Source organism: Lynx rufus, unplaced genomic scaffold (assembly GCF_022079265.1).
Source record: "Lynx rufus isolate CCGP_SWC_20201006 ecotype Redwood Valley unplaced genomic scaffold, mLynRuf1.p SCAF_5, whole genome shotgun sequence".
Lineage (NCBI taxonomy): Eukaryota > Metazoa > Chordata > Mammalia > Carnivora > Felidae > Lynx > Lynx rufus.
The window spans coordinates 53,908,926-53,926,497 of record NW_025814867.1 but is presented as its reverse complement, the minus strand read 5'-3'; the positions used below and the strand labels follow the sequence as shown (position 1 = coordinate 53,926,497).

Here is a 17,572-nt window from a genome sequence, read left to right as displayed (position 1 = left end):
TGGGGGCTGAGGCTTTTGGAGAATCTAAAAGACAGAGGTCTCTTCAAGCTGCAATGAGCCATTTCCCCCAGCTTCAGGCATTACATGAGGCCATTTCCATGAGGTCAGGGGTATTTCAGTCTGTGGAGAATTCCAGAAACAACAAAGAGAAGGCTGCAAGTTAGACGGCCCATCCTGGATTCTGCCTTTGCTGCCTTCCTGAATAACCCTGTAGTGAGCACTACTGAGAGCCAGACCTGGGCTAGAGGCTGTGACACCCACCACTTTATGTAAGACAGATGAGCAACCATGCTGAAAAATGGAATGAAAGAGAACAGTGTGGTGAGGGTCACCACTTTCCTGAGCTTTGGAATCACGTGGGAACTTTAAAACTATTGATGCCTGAGTCCCACTTCACCGAATTAATTGGTGCTGGATACTACTTGGGGCATTGCGATTTAAAAAAAAAACCAAAAACTCCCTTGGTGATTTAATGCATTGCAAAGTTTGGGAACCGCTGATTTAATCAATACACCTTCACGGTTTGGGGCGGGGGACGGGTCACGCAGCTGTTAATCGGCTGAAAGCTGTGGCACCTCACTCCAGGCACCTGTACTTTGGATACAAAACTTGACCTAGAATTTCAGCGGGGTTATAGGTCTTAAGAAGCAAATCGGGGAACACCTTGGGAGGGTATCTCGTGGTCCCCAGTGAAAATTCCCAGATACAGGAGCAGCTAACCCTAATCATGGTGCCATGAATTCTCTGATCCCTCCAGAAAGAATGGCCCTTGTCCTTCTCCTTCACAGAAGCCTCAGCTTAGTCTCATCAAGCCGAGTTCCCTTAGGGCAAGGGCGCCGACATGCAGCAAAGGCTAGGAGGATTTGCGCACGTGTGCGAGTGTGCACGCTGGTGTGCACGCCAGTGTGCACGCGCGGGCCGCTGGCAAGCGTGCGTTTCCGTTACCGGAGCCCCGGCAGCCTCAGACTGCGGCTGCAGCTGCGGATGCGCGCCCGGCACCCCCTCCCAGTCAGTCCCCTCCCCCGGTGGCTCTCGCTCGCCCTCTTCCCTCCCCCCGCAGCGTCGGCAGCCTCGGAGTGTGCCGGGCAGCGCTCAGCACGCGAGCCCCTCCTGCAGCCGCCCCGGCTTGCACTGAGCGCGGAGCCTGGAGCGCGCGTGGCGCCCCCTCCCAGCGGCAGAGAGACGATGAGCCGCGGCGTGGGGGTCGTGGAGAGCAGGTGAGCGCATCTGCGGAGGTCGGGGGATTCGGAAGGAGAAAGGGCAGAGCGGGATGGGGGCCGGCTGGGCCCAATAACGACGCGTTGCAACAGAAGCTCTGCCCCCTTGAGCACCCCCACCCCTCCCGGGGCTCTGTCCTTGCCCTTGCGGGGGAGGGGGCGAGGGCTCCACTCCCGTCCAGGCACCCCCGCTCCGGCCACACAAACAAAGCGCACTTCGGTGGCGCCGCCTGCCCCGCGCGGGCACAGAGCATGGGGGGCGCGTTGGCTCCCCCCATGCTCTACCCCAACCCTCTATCCCTGGCCGGGGGTCTGGGTGCACTGCACCGCACCTGCGTAAGGAAGACGGCGCCGGGGTCGCGCGCAGGTGCCCGCGCGAGAGGCGGCGGCGCGCAGCTCCGGAGGCCCCGCGCTCCAGGCCCGGAGGCGGGGCCTACAGGCGGCGCTGCAGCTCTCTGTTGCCGCGTTTTCCCCGGCACCTAGCTACTCGGCGCTGCGGCGGTGTCAGGTGGTCCCGATTTATTCACATCCTCCTGGTGGAGGCGGCTGCGGGAGGCCTGCGGGTGCGGAGGGCAGGTGGCGCTGCAGCGCCCCCTTGCTCCCCGCGGGCGGATTCGCGCTCTTCCCGCCTCCGCGGGTGACTCTCCGCCCCCCGAGGTTGGGTTTCTGCTGTCCTCATCTGCCCCTAGCTCCTGGGCTTCCGCTCTCGGGAGCCCCTGCACCCTCTGCACCTGGAGGAGGACTTGGGCGGTCGCTCCGGGCGGATGTCCGAGGTTTTGCTGAGCACTGTCTGCGCTTGGGCTCCCTAGCTTTAAAATGGCTTGAATCGAGGGAAGGATTAGTTCCCTTAACGCCCCCCTTTGCCCTTGTGTGGAGGCTCTACCCCCTCGGCAGGCAGTCCATCATGCCCAATGTGGCACTAAAACAATGCCTCACGCACAGAAGGCTCAAATCAGTATAAGCCTGAAGGATTTCTATTATTGTAAAGGTAGCCAGTGCCTCTGTTTGTCACCAGCGTTCCACAGACCTTTAAAAGCAGCTGCTTTTTACATGGGAATGTTTATTAAGAGCTAGTTTTGGGACGCTCTAACGGTATTGTGGTTGTGTTCTCCAGAGTTACTGTCATCTGCAAAAGGAGGCTTTTAGCATTGGATGTAGTGTTTCAGTAAGGCATGTCATGGGCGGTTTGTGAAATACATACTTTAGGTAATCCTCTCAATTGCAGTTAAGTGCTTGTAGGAAGTGACCCCAAGTAGGCAGAAACGCTCAGCAAAGATTCAGCCTGCAGAAAATTTTCTTTTAGGACAGTCACTGCTGCACAACAAAGTTTCTGCACGAACAACTAGAGCAAGGAGAGACTGCCAAGGTTTAAAGTGTCCACGACTTCAGTTTTTTGTGAATCATTAAACATTAGGCCCAGTTTCTCACAGGGTGGAGAGAGGTTTGTTTTTCTGCCACTGTCCTTTCTTTAAAACACTGTTGCAATCAGCAAGGCAGCCCGGAAAAGTCTGTGTGCAGATAGGTTTTACTATTTGATTTCTTGACGTAAGGCTCATGAATAAAACCACAGTGGGACACAGACTGAGTCCACATTGAACATCAAAAACACTTCTTTAGAGGACTTCACCCAACAGTAAGTCTTGGGAATAATTGTTAAAGAGAACTTTTGAATTAAATTATGGCTAAAAGTAAAGCCCCCCCCCCAAAAAAAAACAATAAAGAGAGGAAGTGAAATGAAATATAGTATGTGAAATTAACACAGTTATTTACACAAACAGAGCTAACTGAACTTTTCTGCTGGCCACCCAGAAATACGAGCCCTTCCTGGTATTTCTGTGAGATATGGACCCACCCCACCTCTTTCCATGAAAACCTGTTAGTTCACCATCTCTGATCTTTCTGGCCTCTCAAGGAGATTGTTGCTAATGTGTCATTTTCATGTTTCAGTATGGCAACAAAGTCGGTATAATTCTGTATCAGACAAGGGTGAAGTGCAAATTGTCTCTGTAAATTTATGTAAAGCACCCTACAGATGATGGCTATTGTTGCTTGTAATTTTTAGTAGCTGCACAGGATTCCATTCTCACATTTTTGGCATTGTAAGCTGTTTGTTATAGATTTGTTAAATACTGAGGAATAGAGAATCTCTATGTCTACCATATTCTTTCATTTCTTTGTCAGTGAACTTTTTTTTTTCAGTGCAAATTATATGCCAAACCATGTGTTGGATGCTGGGGATGTGGAATCCTTGGCTATACACATGCCCTAACTCACACTCTTTTTGTTTCTTTTCAGTTCCCAGACTTGTAAATAAATTACAGCAGAGCAGTGCAATAACCCCATTAATCCAGGTGTATATCAGATGTTGTTGGCTCAGGGAGGGGAACAGAGAAGTGATTCCTTCTCCAGGGCTGACTCATGGGAATTCCCCTACCGCATACATCGTCAGCTCAGGAAAGCTGTCCTTCTTGTCCACCCCGGGCACTTACGATTTCTTTCTCTTTTCTCTTCCACCTACCCTCCTTGTCTTCTCACTGTTAGAAATGTTCTAGCTTGGTTCCAGTCCTTTTCTCTGCTGGCCCCACTTCCCTTTGGAGTATATTATGCAAAGTTCTCATTGATAGTTATAAGAAGGAAGAAGGGAATAAACCTCAAAACTGTTCCCCCCAATTCCTGTCACCCCATAGCTGCCTTTTAGGCCATATCCCCAATGCAGTTTAGCATTGCTTTACCTTGCTCTGCCACCAGCCGGGGTCATCCTCCATTCACAACTGTGGCCTGTAAAGCTGAAGTTCTAAATACTTTACCTTTCCTTTCCGAAGATGATGAAAATCCTTTGTGTGTGTGTGGGTGCGTGGGTGGGTGGGTGCGTGTACACAATCATGTAGAAAACACAAGCTTCTTAAGTGACATATCACAAAGTGAACACGTCTATGTAAACACAACCCAGGTCAAGAACTAAAACATGGCACCCCAAAGCCCCTCTCACTCTCCAGTCTCTCATAGTCGTATTTCTCCTCTCTAAAGGAAAGAGAGATTAATTTTGCTTGTTTGTAAACTTTATAAACATAGAATCATACGGCATATAATCTTCATGCCTGGCTTATTTTGTGTGACACTACATTTGTGGGAGTGATCCACATTGTTGTGTGTAAGTAGTTCCTTCCTTTTCATTGTTTACAGTATTCCATTTTACGATTGTATCGGGTTTTTTGATCCATTCTACTCTTGATGAGCATGGTAGTTTCCAGTTGTTGCCTACTACAAAAATTGTGCAATCAATCCTTCAGCCTTTCCATACCCAAAGGCCTACCAGTTTCACCATTATTTTTTCCTATTGGAGTAACCTAAAAAGGGATGGGGTAGGTGAAGGAGCTGGCTGGGTGAGCCAGCCCTGTGGATTTTTCATCTTTGCTAGCGCTAAGTACCTTTGGAGGGACTGAAGACTGTGTTCTCATTCAGTGACCTAAACATAGAAGAAAAAAAAAACGTGGGATGGCTTCTTTCGTGAGTGAGCTGATTGGAAGTGGTGATCTTTGGAAAAGAAAGAAGAAAAGAAACTAGGTCATGATGGGAAACCAGCTTGGTTTGGGAAGTATCTGCAAAGGGATGGACAGCTGGTGGCCCAGGGTACCCACATCTCTCCTGCCCTCCTCTCTCTACCTTCCCTTTGTTGAGTCTCTCATCTACCCCAGGGCTAGTCGTGGAGGGCTTGCCTCAGAGGAAGTCTTTCTGTCCTGGCTTGTATGGAGGGGGACTGTTGGCTTCTAGAGCACAGTTCTGAATGAAGGCAGTTTCCCTGGAGTGTGCTTTAAGAATAAGTAACCCCCTGGAAGGTTTTTGTCACCTAGTACTACAAGGCCTTGGGCTTGGCTGGCTCTTGTGGTCTGGGGGACTGAGGTTTTCTTTAGAGAGAGTCTTAGGCTTCTGGGCTCAATACAAGCAGTGTGTGAACCTGCAAGTTGTCAGGGGGTCGGTTCTGATAAGTTTAGGCAAGTCCCATGTGAGATGCTGAGGACAGTGGGTTCGGGGACCTGTACTATTGACGTCTTCCTCTGCTTTCAAGTTTTAAATCTTCCCAGGGTGGAAATGCAGAGACTGCTCAGCAGACTGAATAATTGCCACTTTGCATCCTGGCAGTTGCTATCAGTTTGGTTATAGAGTCAGGATTTGTCCACCTCCCTGACCTTCCCCATCTCCTGCTTCTCTCCCTCTGACCACACTTGCTCTCCTCCTGTTCCTGGACCTTGATCAACTCCTTCCTGTCTCAGACAGGAGCTGCCCCCACTACTCCCATTTCTTCCCTCTTGTCCATTTCTGCATGTCCTTTGTGGCCCAGCTTACATGTCACTTCCCCAGGGAGCCCTCCCTAATTCCTCAATCTTAGAGGAGCTCTCTTGTCATTCTCTCAAAGCACTTCTTGTCTCAGATACAGGAAGTCAGGCTTCCCCATCAGGCTGATGGGTTTTGTTGCTTTGTTTACTCGTATCTGGCACATACTCCACATGTGTTAGTTGAATGAGTGAATTGATGAGAAAACCAAGACCTGAGACAAGTTGGGAGATTGTCTCTGCTTATAACTTGTTGTGTGATTTTGGTTATTTATCCACATACCCTCTCCTAGGTTCCCATCTCCTCTTGTAAAATGATGCATTGGATTGGAAGATCTTGTGGGTTCCTTTCATTTGCAGCTTTTTCTGAGCCTAACAACTAGAGGATTCTGTTTGTGGGGAGGCAGCACTCTTTGAAAATGCAAGATGGCCTTAGCATCATGGTTTAATTGGCTGTTTTGTTAGTCACATGCTTGTGATCTTAGCATCAGAGCTCAGTTCTTCCTGTTCTCATAGCCTGCTCTGGGCTAACCTATAGCTTATGTTTGTTTTTATTTTGCTCTTCTGGCATCATATACATATGTATTTGTTTTCTGATTAATGTCCCTTCTCCATTAGGGTGCTCCATGGGGACAAAGTTCACGTGTCTTGTGTTACTTTTATATCCCCTCTGCCTAGCACAGCACCTGTCGTACGGTAAATAATTAGATGTTTGTTAATTTGAGTTGATGAAAAAGAGATCTGTATTACAGAGAATATTGATTGCATTGGGGTTATTCCCTGGGAAATATAGTTATTTCATGATTAACTCTAGTTTGTGGCTAACATAAACTCTTTTCCACTTTCCTTAACCCATTTGCTTATAGGTTTTACTTTGCTTTTTATGGTCCGTTTTCCAGAAGGTTAATAGGGGCTGAAAGGGGTAAGATACTGGTTGGTTTCATTCTAGTGAAAAGTTAGTTAGAGGAGGATTTGGGGCTTATTATGGATTTAATTATACCAAAAAAGTCTTTCCTATATTTGAAAATTACCTTCACAGGTAGTAGGAACCTTAGTAGGAAGAGAGACTGGTGCTGTCATCTGCTTGGCAGAATTTTTTGCTTTTAGTTGTAAAAAGGTACTGATAAAAGCTTGGGCTCTGCAATCAGATGGACCCAGATTCTTGGGTAAGTTACTCAAGATCTCTGAGTGTTATTTCCTCACCTGTGAAATGGAGATACTGCTAGTCCAGTGTCTGGCACTTGAAAGATTGTCGTGATGATTAAATAAGCTCTGATCGACGCATGCCAAGTCTTTGGCTGAATTTCCAGTACACGGTAAACATCTAATAAATACAGGCCATTGTCATATTAAGGTTTTATTTTTACCTTAAGGATTGTTAAAAAAAATTAAGTGGAGAATTATTACTTCTTGAGCCAGATTTGGGTGAAATCATTCCGATGCCTGATATCAACCTGTCCGGGCGGCACAGAGTCAAGCCGGGTGCTGAGGCTGGAGAACGGGCTTCCTCAGAGGTTAGGATTCTTGAATTCTAGTTGCATCTCACCCTTCACCAGCCGGTGCCGGCTCAGCCAAGTGACTCAATACCTCCCGAGCGGCAGTGTCCTCATCCTCAGGTGTGGATGGCAGTACTGGCCCTGCTTCCTGCTTCCTGGCAGAGCTGGTATGAGGAGCTGGTGCTCTCATGAGTTTGAAAGCGCTTTGAAACTTTTAAGGTAACTGCACCCATGTGAGAATTTGGTGTTGCTCTCAGGTTTCATTTCGTTGCAGCTGTGACTTAATTCCAACAGTAATTGGTTTTATCCATTTGTACATATTTTACTATTTTATTTTATCTTTAAAGATTTATTTATCTTTGAGAGAGGATGAGCTGGGGAGGGGCAGAGAGTGAGGGGGACAGAAGATGCAAAGCGGGCTCTGTGCCAACAGCAGCAAGCCCAATGTGGGGCTCGAACTTAAACTCATGAAACATGAAACATGACCTGAGCCGAAGTTGGACGCTTAACTGACTGAGCCACGTGGGTGGCCACACATATTTTAATATTATCCACATTTCCCAACAAACATGCAATAAATACCCTCATTGAATATCAGCGCTTTGAGGTTTCAAGCCTGTTCTTTCAGTCCTGTAGCAGCTCGGGGATTTTACTGTGCCAAGATGCCGGGTGTTTTTGTTTGTTTCCCCCCTCCTGTAAGGGAAAGGGGCTGTACTAATCCTGGGAAGCTCATAGGTATGAGGCAGCATTTATATTTGATGTTGATGTTGGAACTGCAATAAAATTTTACCTAATAATAATGATTAAGTCCAGATCAAAATTTAAGGAGCTTTAAATGCTAAGTAAATGTCTATGCCCCTTTCCAACTTATCTTCAGTCCCTGAATTACACTGAGAATATATGGAATGGGTGCTATCTCTCGATGGTTGCTGTGGTTTTACGTTAGAGCAATGCACATGGCAAAAGAGAGTGTGGGGGCCTAGCATTCATGTAGTGGTAAGGAGCCCTGTGGGTCCACTAGGGTCTGCCTCCTCCACGTGGCTGGACTGGGCAGGTGCGCTGCCTTGCGGGCGGGTTCCTCCTCGTCGGGTCTAAGCCCTTCCCCCTGAGCTGCTCCCCCTGAGTGTCTGGCCACTAATCTCATCTCAGACACCACTCACTCCCATCCACTTCATGGAGAAAATAAAGGATTTTATACAGAGGCTTTCTGGGTTTTAGCAAAAGTTCTAATATCTAAGTAGATGTATATATGTCTGGAAACAGAGATAAGCAGCTGTAGAAAGGGGAAAATGAAAGCGCTAGTGAAGAGGAAAGCATGGTTTTGTTGAGGACACAGAAGTGGGTTTTAACCAGGCATATTTTGTGCAATATGAATGGCTAACTTTCAATCCATGTTCTCATAATTATTTTCAAATTAAAAAGCATAGCGACTGCATTATAAGAGGCATGAGGCTAGAGGAAAAAAGATGTAATGGTTGACTTGTTCTCTTATGCGTCTCACTAAAGACCATATTTTAGCCATTCTTAGTTTCTTGAAGCATTTCCCAATTACAGGATCACCACCACCACCTGACCTTTTGAGCAGGAGTTGAGTATTAAAAAATGAGAGGATTTAAGTCTGAAAATGAGAATGTGTGTATCTCCTAGAGTCGTGGAATTTGGGAAATAGCAAATACTTGGGGAAGCTTACCAGTGTAAAATCTTGAGTCGAAGAGGTTTACAACGTCTGGGGTCCCAAATAACTTGGGGGTGAAGAGGAGGGAAGGGAAAGCGGTTGGTCTGCTACTGCTTTAGCCATCGTCACCCTCAATTGAGGGTTGAGGGTTGGGGGTGGAGTGATGGGCAGTGACGGAAGGCCTGGTAGCAGGCAAGTACATGGGCTTAGAAGTTCTAATGGCCTAGAGTCAAGTGCTGCTTTTCTAGCTGTTAGCTCTGTGGCCCTGAGGGAGTTAAGTAACCTGTCTGAGCCTCACTCTCTGCATTTGTAAAATGGCCTTCACAGGCTTATTGGGGTGATTAAATGAGAAAATAAAGATTTTAAACATTCTAAGTGCAAATAGCATCATTGTTTTCTTCAGAATCATCAAAGATTCTGATTCAGTGGGCACAGAAAAACTGTTTTTGGAAGTCACCTCCCATAGTTCTAATGTTCCTCAGACCATACTTCGAGAAGTGCTCTTCTTAAAGGATGAGTAGGAGTTTTGACATCAAGGGGAGGGCAGGGTGTCATTTACATGCACTCACAACTCCAGGGGGTGACCTAACATCATAGCACATGTCCATGGAGCACCCAGAGTTGGGGTACATGACTTGGAAGGCCAGAGGCAGTGACCCTGTGTGGGGGGATAATGATAGAGTGAGGTGTGTGTGTGTGTGTGTGTGTGTGTGTGTGTTAGCCAGGGTGTGCTTGGGACACTGAAGATCTTTCACTCTGGGGGACCACTTAGGGTGGGAGACCAGGGAGCAGGGTGGAGGTTCTTGTGTGCCCTGCTAAGGAACTTAGGCTTTAGCCACAAAGCAGTGAGAAGCACAGAAGGGTGTAAACAAGGACATGATTAGACCTCACTGACGGTCACATGATGGGTAAGCCAAGAGAGTGAGACTGTAGTTATATATAATATTTATGAGGAAATTACAATCAGCTAACCAGGTGGTGAGAATCAATGAGAGAGAGAGAGAGAGTGCCCCAGTGAGTGAGTACACACATGAACTGAGATAGAGACAGCGTGTGTTGAGGAGGGGGCAGATTGGAGAGATATATAGAGGGAGGCTCAGGAGGACAAGGACTAGCTGCCCGATGAGGAAAAGGGGGCAGGAGCTGGTGCTGGCTGGTTCCAGGTGGGTGATCCAGGGATGGAATTCTCTGCAAAGGCAGATCAGGAGGAGCAGGTTTTCATGAAGAGGGAAAGCAACGATTAGTTAAGTGCTGACCGTATTTAATTTAAAGTGCTGAAGTGACCACCAGGTCCCAGGCACCTAAAACTCCAAGGAGAGGTCTGGGAAGGAGGTGCAGATTTAGGATCTGAAATGTTGGCATGAAGGTGAGCCCCGAGGCAGTGTGAGGAGTGGGAAGAGGAGGGTGCACAGATGTGCTTCCGGGTTACGTCGATGCTCCAGAGGCTGGAGCAGATGGGGCCAGAGGATGAAGCACACAGAGAAGAGAGGTCACTGCAACAGGGGAGGTGGGAAGTGGTGGCAGACCAGGTAAGAAGGGACGTGGAAGCTGTGGAGAAGCCTGTCACCTTGGTCTAATGAGACAGTGGTCACTAAGGACTGAGGAGGCCCACTGGGTCTTTTGGGCAGGAGTCACTGGTAACGTGGGAGAGCAGCAGCCAGGTGGCTTTGAGTCTAGGAGAAAATAGGGAGGAGAGTGGAGATCATGTGTTCTCTTGTGAGACTGCTGCATGTAGGGCACAGAGAGTTCAGCAGTGGTGAGGACAAAGGAGAGACCTACTTACGGGGGAGCTATGTGCACCCTCAGTACTCAGAGTGCCATATCTGAGGGAGGAGTCCAGAGAAGCAGAGCGAGACGACCTGGGAGAAGGAGGGTGACTCACCGAACTGGATGGAGGATCTAGAGGCCAGTGCAGGATTGGAGTTAGGATTGTGTTCCTGGAGAGGTGACAGAGGAAGGCCAGATGGCTGGGCGTGGATGGGCAATACTGTGAATCTTAAAGGTGCTGTGATGTCTCCCCAGGGTGTGACAGGACAAGAAGTCCATCAGGTGCACACCTGATAAGCTCCATTGAGTGTTTGGCATGGAGTCAGGCCATAGGTGGAGAGTGAGAGGGCCAGGAAATCTATTGGGGAAGGAGAGAGTTCTTTAATTTGCAACATTTCTGGAGAAGCATAGTATAATGAAGATTTTGAATCATTTTGAAGATTTTCATAATTATTTTATGTAAAATTAGTATCCTGTTTTTAAGTTTATTCATTTATTTTGAGAAAGAGAGGACTCAAGTGCACGAGCAGGAAAGAGGGAGAAAGAGAATCCCAAACAAGCTGCATGCTCAGTACAGAGCCTGACGTAGGGCTCAACCTCACGAACCATGAGATCATGACTTGAGCTGAAATCAAGAGTCAGGTGCTTAACAAACTGAGCCACCCAGGCGCTTCTAGTATCTGTTTTTAAAAGTCTTTTTCTTTTCTTGCTCTAGTGATGATCATCACAATGCCTCTTCAGAAGAGAAAGGTATGGTATTCTAAGTCATTGTTGAGTTATTAAAAAACTTAATCTGTACTGTATAAAACATTTGAAGTTTTAGAAAATGATTATTTATTTATTTTTTTTTTATTAAAAATTTTTTTTTTCAACGTTTATTTATTTTTGGGACAGAGAGAGACAGAGCATGAACGGGGGAGGGGCAGAGAGAGAGGGAGACACAGAATCGGAAACAGGCTCCAGGCTCTGAGCCATCAGCCCAGAGCCCGATGCGGGGCTCGAACTCACGGACTGCGAGATCGTGACCTGGCTGAAGTCGGACGCTTAACCGACTGCGCCACCCAGGCGCCCCAGAAAATGATTATTTATTGACTGCAGCCACTTTGTTCCATTTAGGCGTTCACTGGCTGTTGGCCTGCAAGCCAGCCTCCTTCCATGGGGGTCAAGAAGAAACCGAAGAAGGAGCCAAACCACTCAAGATTGGTAGGTGGCAGTTTTAATAAGCAAGAGAACTGACTTATGAGGCTTGTCTCCGTCTGCTTGGTACTTTGAAGCTGGGCATATGTGCATTCATGCATTGAGCGTCTGTGTCAGGATGGGCACTGGCGAATCAAGGTGATAAGACACAGCCGTGGTCCTCCAGGGACCTTGGAGGACCTCCAGACCTCGGTTTGCCCGTCGGATAAATGTGATAGGGTAGATCACAGAGGAGGCATGGCTAACTTGGCGGGGTGAGGGAGACTTTCAGCAGAAGTGACTTGGGGCTAGGTCTTAATGGATCCCTGGGAACTCTGGACCTGAGGCCTGGGAAAGAGACTTCCATGCAATGGGGAGGTATCTGTAAAGGCTTGGAGAAGGAGTGGCAATCATCCTATTTGGGGAACATTCAAATTTGGGGAGCAGGGGAGTAATTAAAATAGATTGATTCTAGCCCAGTGGTTCTCAACCCTGGCTACACATTGCAGTCATCTGGGGACTTTAAAGATCAATACTGCTGTTCAGGCCCCACCTCAGACCAGCTAAATTAGAGGGTCTAGGGAGTGTCTGAGTCCTGGGCTTGGATGTGTTGGGAAAGCTCTCCAGGTGATTCCATGGTGCAGCCAAGGTTGAAAATCACTCTTCTATGCTTCCAGCCCTGGAGGACCAAGGCCATGTCCCATCACTTGATTTCCTAGCACCTGTTCCTACACAGTCAGTGCCTCACCCTCCACTCAGGCATCCTCTCATGCAGGAACCTGCCTCCTACTCCCCCTCTACACCCACATCCAGTTAGTCACCAGCTCCTGGGGGTTGATCTGCTGAAGTAATAATGAGCATGTTTGTAAGTCTAACAACATGGTTGAGAGTGCAGGTTCCCACCAGACTGCCTGAGTTGAAATCTTAACTCCAGACTTCCTGGCCTGGAGTTGGGGGGGGGGGGGGTGGGTGGGTGAAGGGGAGGATGGTATGGAGGTGGTGGTCTTGCTTAAGTAAATTAACTGGCCTCAGCTTACATCACCGGACAGTTGTGAGATTAATGTGTAAATATACGTAAAGCATTTTATATAAGTATATGTAAAGTATATATACACAAAATGAGTAAATACATGTAAATACATGAATATATATATCGATGTGCCTGGCACATGGAACACTCAAAGCCGCTCTTAGCTACTATCATTATTGTTCTCATCATTATTCTCAAATATTTTCTTTCCTCCATGTAACTGCTGCCAATCCTTTGTTCTGGATGGAGGGAGGGAGGATTTGAGAGTGATGCTAATAACTTTCCGTGTATGTGCTTGCTGAATCCTGATCCTGCATGGGGGCTGGGGCAGTGTCTGCAAACTGGGAGGAGGAGAGAATGCGGATTGGTAGTGGGGGGCTGAACCTGGCCAACAGATTAGGCCTCGGGCGCTTCTGGGATCTGCTGGGAGAGTCAGGGTGCCCCTGGAGGTGGAGGTTGGAATCCAATTGGGAAGCGGGTGCAATGCCCTCTGAGGGCTCTTAAGGTGGAAAGGAGGCTGGGAATGGGGAGTGGAGGCTGGGGCGTTAGCAATTGGGGGGTGGCAGAGAGGACATGCAGGGTGGGCGGAGGGCACGCAGAGAGGTAGGAGAGCCAGGACCGACCTCACGGGAGCACCATGCGAGAGGGGGAGGTAGGTGTCTACCTGTGGGAGTCATTTTCTGGGGGTTCATGGTCCTTTAGGGATATCACGGAGAGGATTCCTAACTAGTGGTGGGAACAGAAGCCTGATTGCAATGGGCTGAGACACTGAGTTGGGGGTGAGGAAGTGGAAGGAGACCAAGGACACAAGGTCCCCATTCTTGGGGACCACTCTTTCCAGAAGTAGTTGCATAGTGTGGACTGAGTTTGTCCTGTGCTTCAGTCAGTGGCATTTACTCTCCAGAATTCTGCACTGTTGTGTCATTGAACTCGTGCATGTGAGCTGTCCAGAGGTGCAAGTACAGGAGGAAGACAGGAGCAGTAAGGGCAAGTCAAGGCTGGGTAGGACTTGAGTGACAACCAAATAAAATGATTACTGCAGGCAAAGTGTGATTTGAGCTCCCACTTAAACAATCAAAGTATATTTTATCCATTTCCAAAGGAAAATCAGCCCCCTTTTATATGAACTGTAGTTTTGGACTCAGTAAGAATTTATTAAATTAAGAAGAAATTAGTTGAGTTTGAATCTGTTTTATAATATATATAATTACGGGGCACCAGGGTGGCTCAGTCAGTTGAGTGTACAACTCTTGATTTCAGCTCTGGTCATGATCCCTGGGTCGTGGGATCAAGCCCCTTGTCGGGCTCCATGCTGAACATGGAGCCTGCTTGGGGTTCTCTCTCTCTCTCTCTCTCTTTCTCTCTCTCTCTCTCTCAAATTAAAAAAAATAATATGTAGAAATTATTTTACAGAACCAGACTTTAAAAAAATAGTTCCTATTTTTTGTTCACTGTGTACTTCCCCTGGCATATGCCTCTATTCAGGAGAGGACAGCAGTTCTGAGGACAGCAGTTCTGAGGACAGCTCTGAAAGTGAATCTGGTGAGTCACATATGTCTTTTTTAAGTTATAGAATTCTAGTTAAACATATGAACCTTTATTTGTATTTTAAACTAATGCATACATCCCTTATACGGTGTGAGGACACATTACTAGTGTGGTTTGGTGAAGTCCTGAAAAAAAATACTTACATGGTAAATACTTTCGAGCTGGCAAGCAAAGCGGCCGAACAGGATGAGCCGAAGAAGAAAGACAGGAAGTGGTTGCTATTGGCGAAAGGCAAACATTTTACCTATTCTCCCATTAGCCCCGGTTTCCTCTTGGTTGTCAAGAGAATTTGATTTAGACTTTTTTTTTTTTTTTTTGTAGATAATGAGGAACCAGAACCAGAAAAAACAAGTAAGTATATCCTTCCTCTGAATTTTATTTTTTGTTGTTGAAAGGAAGAAAGGGAAGGATCGCCTTTGTTACCAACTGCTTGTTCTTTATCTTTTAATATGCAAAATTAAGGTAAACATTGGGAAATTTCTGTAAGCGTTTTGCAGATTTGAGCTCCCTGCACTAACAGTACGTGGCATATGTTCTTGATCTGCGTTGACCGCAATCTACAGTGCGGCCACAAGCGGGCCTGGCTTCCTTCTGTGGTGGTCGCTGCTCACAGATTACAGCAGAGTGAACTCTTTGCTGCTGCAAATGTACCATTTGTGGTTTAGAGTCTCCTGGCATGCCATTCTAGTTATTTGTGAGCAACTTGAGTATGAAACCACTTTAGGGGCATGGATTCTAAATATAAAATACGGTTTTGGTCAAAAGTTTTGTAAGTGACTAAGCTTTTATTTTAAGTGATTTTATTTTACTGTAGGATTTTTTTCCCAGTTCTTAGACTGGGATCTGCCCATGAACACTGTAGCAAGGCAGTCAGAGGGCTCCTTTGTAATACTATTAAATAAATGAAATCACTTCACTCGGAAGTCCTGTGTAGAACCTGATTCTCTCTGCAGCTTCCCAGTGGGGAACCTGTGATAGTAACTGTAAGTTTCTTGCAATCGTGTTATGCATTGATAAGAACTGTAATAATCTGTGTATCACCCTTGCAGAGATGTCATATGCTGATACCTATAAAGAAAAAATGTGTGCCTCAGGTCTCTATACATTATGGATGATTTTCATCCTTTAAAAATGCAGTCAAAAGTCTAGCCTCTATAGAATGGTTTAAGATAGAAACGAAATTAGAGAGCTGTGCGTTGGGATCAGGTCTCTGATGTTATCCCTGGTAATAACTGGGTAAAGGGCCATAGGGATACGGAGTCTGGAGGCAGGACGCTCAGGCTGCAGAAGCTAGGCCTGGCCCAGGGCCTCACCAGGGCAGGCAACCTAGGAGGAAGGCATTTGGAGTCGGTGAGGCTCAAGATAGGCTCAGAATTGGGTGGGAGGGTGCGGTCGTTCTCAGCAGGGTGTGTGTGGAGCAAGACACAAGCCCTGGCCCTTGGCTGGATTAGACTTCTTGGTATTCTTTGGCAGTGAAAGTGGTCTCGCATCTTCTGTGGGCTGGCTGAGGATGCTTGTCCTAGGAGTGAGCCCCAGGTCATGTAAGGGGTCCTGCCTCCCCGCAAAAGTATTCTCTTTGTTAAAAGAGAGTTTTTATCCTTCCCATTAGAGGAGAGATCAGAGAGGTACCCACCCATTCACCTCCATTCTCAGGTCAGGCGGAAAGACTAGGTAGGCCACCTTGGAGTATTTGCTCCTCTGTGGGCTAGCAGGCAGCGCAGGCCCACTCACCCTCCTCATGAGTGGATATGCTTTCTACTCATGGGCATGAACTCTGGGGCCACCCTCGTTATATGGATTGAAGGGAAGCTGCGATTTACAAGTTGGGGAGAATTACATCACTTTTCTCTGCTTTGGCTGGGAAGATGTGGTCAGAGACTGTATTTGCAGGCTGGTTAGGATTCTCGAATCTCTTTCCCTTTCTCTGCTCCCAAGGTAGAAAAACATGGGGTGTGGATGAGACACAATGTAGATATACAGCCCATAAATAATTTATAATTTTATGATCCTTCATAGGACAGTAGCTGAGGAAATATGATTGGAGGATTGTGTGATGTAGGGTTTGGGTATTTCACATCTGTAGTATTCTGAGTCCAGGACTCTGAATACTTATAGTCTCTGTTTGCCACTTTATCTTAATGCTGTTTTTTTAAATTTTTTTTTGTGTGTTTTTATTTATTTTTGAGAGAGAGAGCGTGCAAACGGGTAAGGGCAGAGAGAAAGGGAGAGAGAGAATCTCAAGCAGGCTCTGCACTGTCAGCACAAAGCCTAATGTGGGGCTTGAACTCACAAACTGTGAGATCATGACCTGAGCTAAAGTCGGACACTCAGCCGACTGAGCTACCCAGGGGCCCCTTAATGCTTTCTTTTAAAGCTGATTCTGTCTTATAAACCCTGGTCCCTGGATACTGCCCCAGTAAGCCAGGAATCAGGCAACTTGTGTGTCTTGGGCTGGAGTGCTCTTCTGGGGAGTGTCTGTACCTTCTGGGCATTGGTGATGGCATAGGACCTTGCATATGTGCTGAGGAGCGCCTTACCCATGGGGTGACCCTCCCAAAGGTTGTTCAGACCTTTAAAATATAAGTGACAATGTTGTCTAGAATTCTTGAATTTTTTAATGAGTCCCGCTTATCACCAGAGCAAAATACTAGTTAATAATAGTTTCTAACACTTACGGAGCACTTAGGGAATGGTAATTTGTGTTCCTAAGTTTTGGGGGTGATATTATTCTAATCCCCATTTGACAGATGTGGAAGGCAAAGCATGGGGAGACTTAGTAATACAACCGCAGAGTCTAAGCTCATGCAACTAGTGGCCAGTGTAAATAATAGAAGAACTTATTGCCCTTTCTTTCTTTCTTTCTTTCTTTCTTTCTTTCTTTCTTTCTTTCTTTCTTTCTCTCTCTCTCTCCTTCTTTCTCTCTCTCTCTCTCTTTTCTTTCTCTGTTCCCTTTCTTAATATTATTTTTGTATTATGGAATTCTAATCATTCAGAAAAAAGTCACTGAGCGCTTACCAGGCCCTAGAGATACAGTCCTCATGAAGCTCACATTCTAGCAAGGAGAGAGACAGGAAGCAGGAAACACTAAACTGTACAGTGTACCTGGTTGGGGAGATGCCCTCAAGGAAAATGAAGGGCGAAGAGTGAGTATGTCAGGCAGGCCCTCTTGCAGGGGAGTGTGTGTGTGTGTGTGTGTGTGTGTGTGTGTGTGTGTGTGTTTGTCAGGAAAGACTTTCAGATACAAGGATGTTTGAGCAGAGACCACAAGGAAGTGAGGGGAGGAGTAGCATGAGCCTTTGTAAGAGGAGACAGTATGGGCAAAGGCCCTGAGT

General features: G+C 46.9%; 1 protein-coding gene across 1 annotated transcript in view; it reads left to right on the top strand.

Annotated features, from left to right (window-relative positions):
• Positions 1-735: 735 nt before the first annotated feature.
• LOC124527162 (uncharacterized) overlaps positions 736-17,572 on the top strand; it is a 44,573-nt gene continuing 27,736 nt past the window's right edge. The window contains exons 1-5 of the mRNA XM_047100412.1: positions 736-1,217; positions 11,202-11,236; positions 11,603-11,689; positions 14,178-14,234; positions 14,562-14,591. Coding sequence (XP_046956368.1) covers positions 736-1,217; positions 11,202-11,236; positions 11,603-11,689; positions 14,178-14,234; positions 14,562-14,591 — 691 coding nt within the window. The remainder of the gene's footprint in view (positions 1,218-11,201; positions 11,237-11,602; positions 11,690-14,177; positions 14,235-14,561; positions 14,592-17,572) is intronic.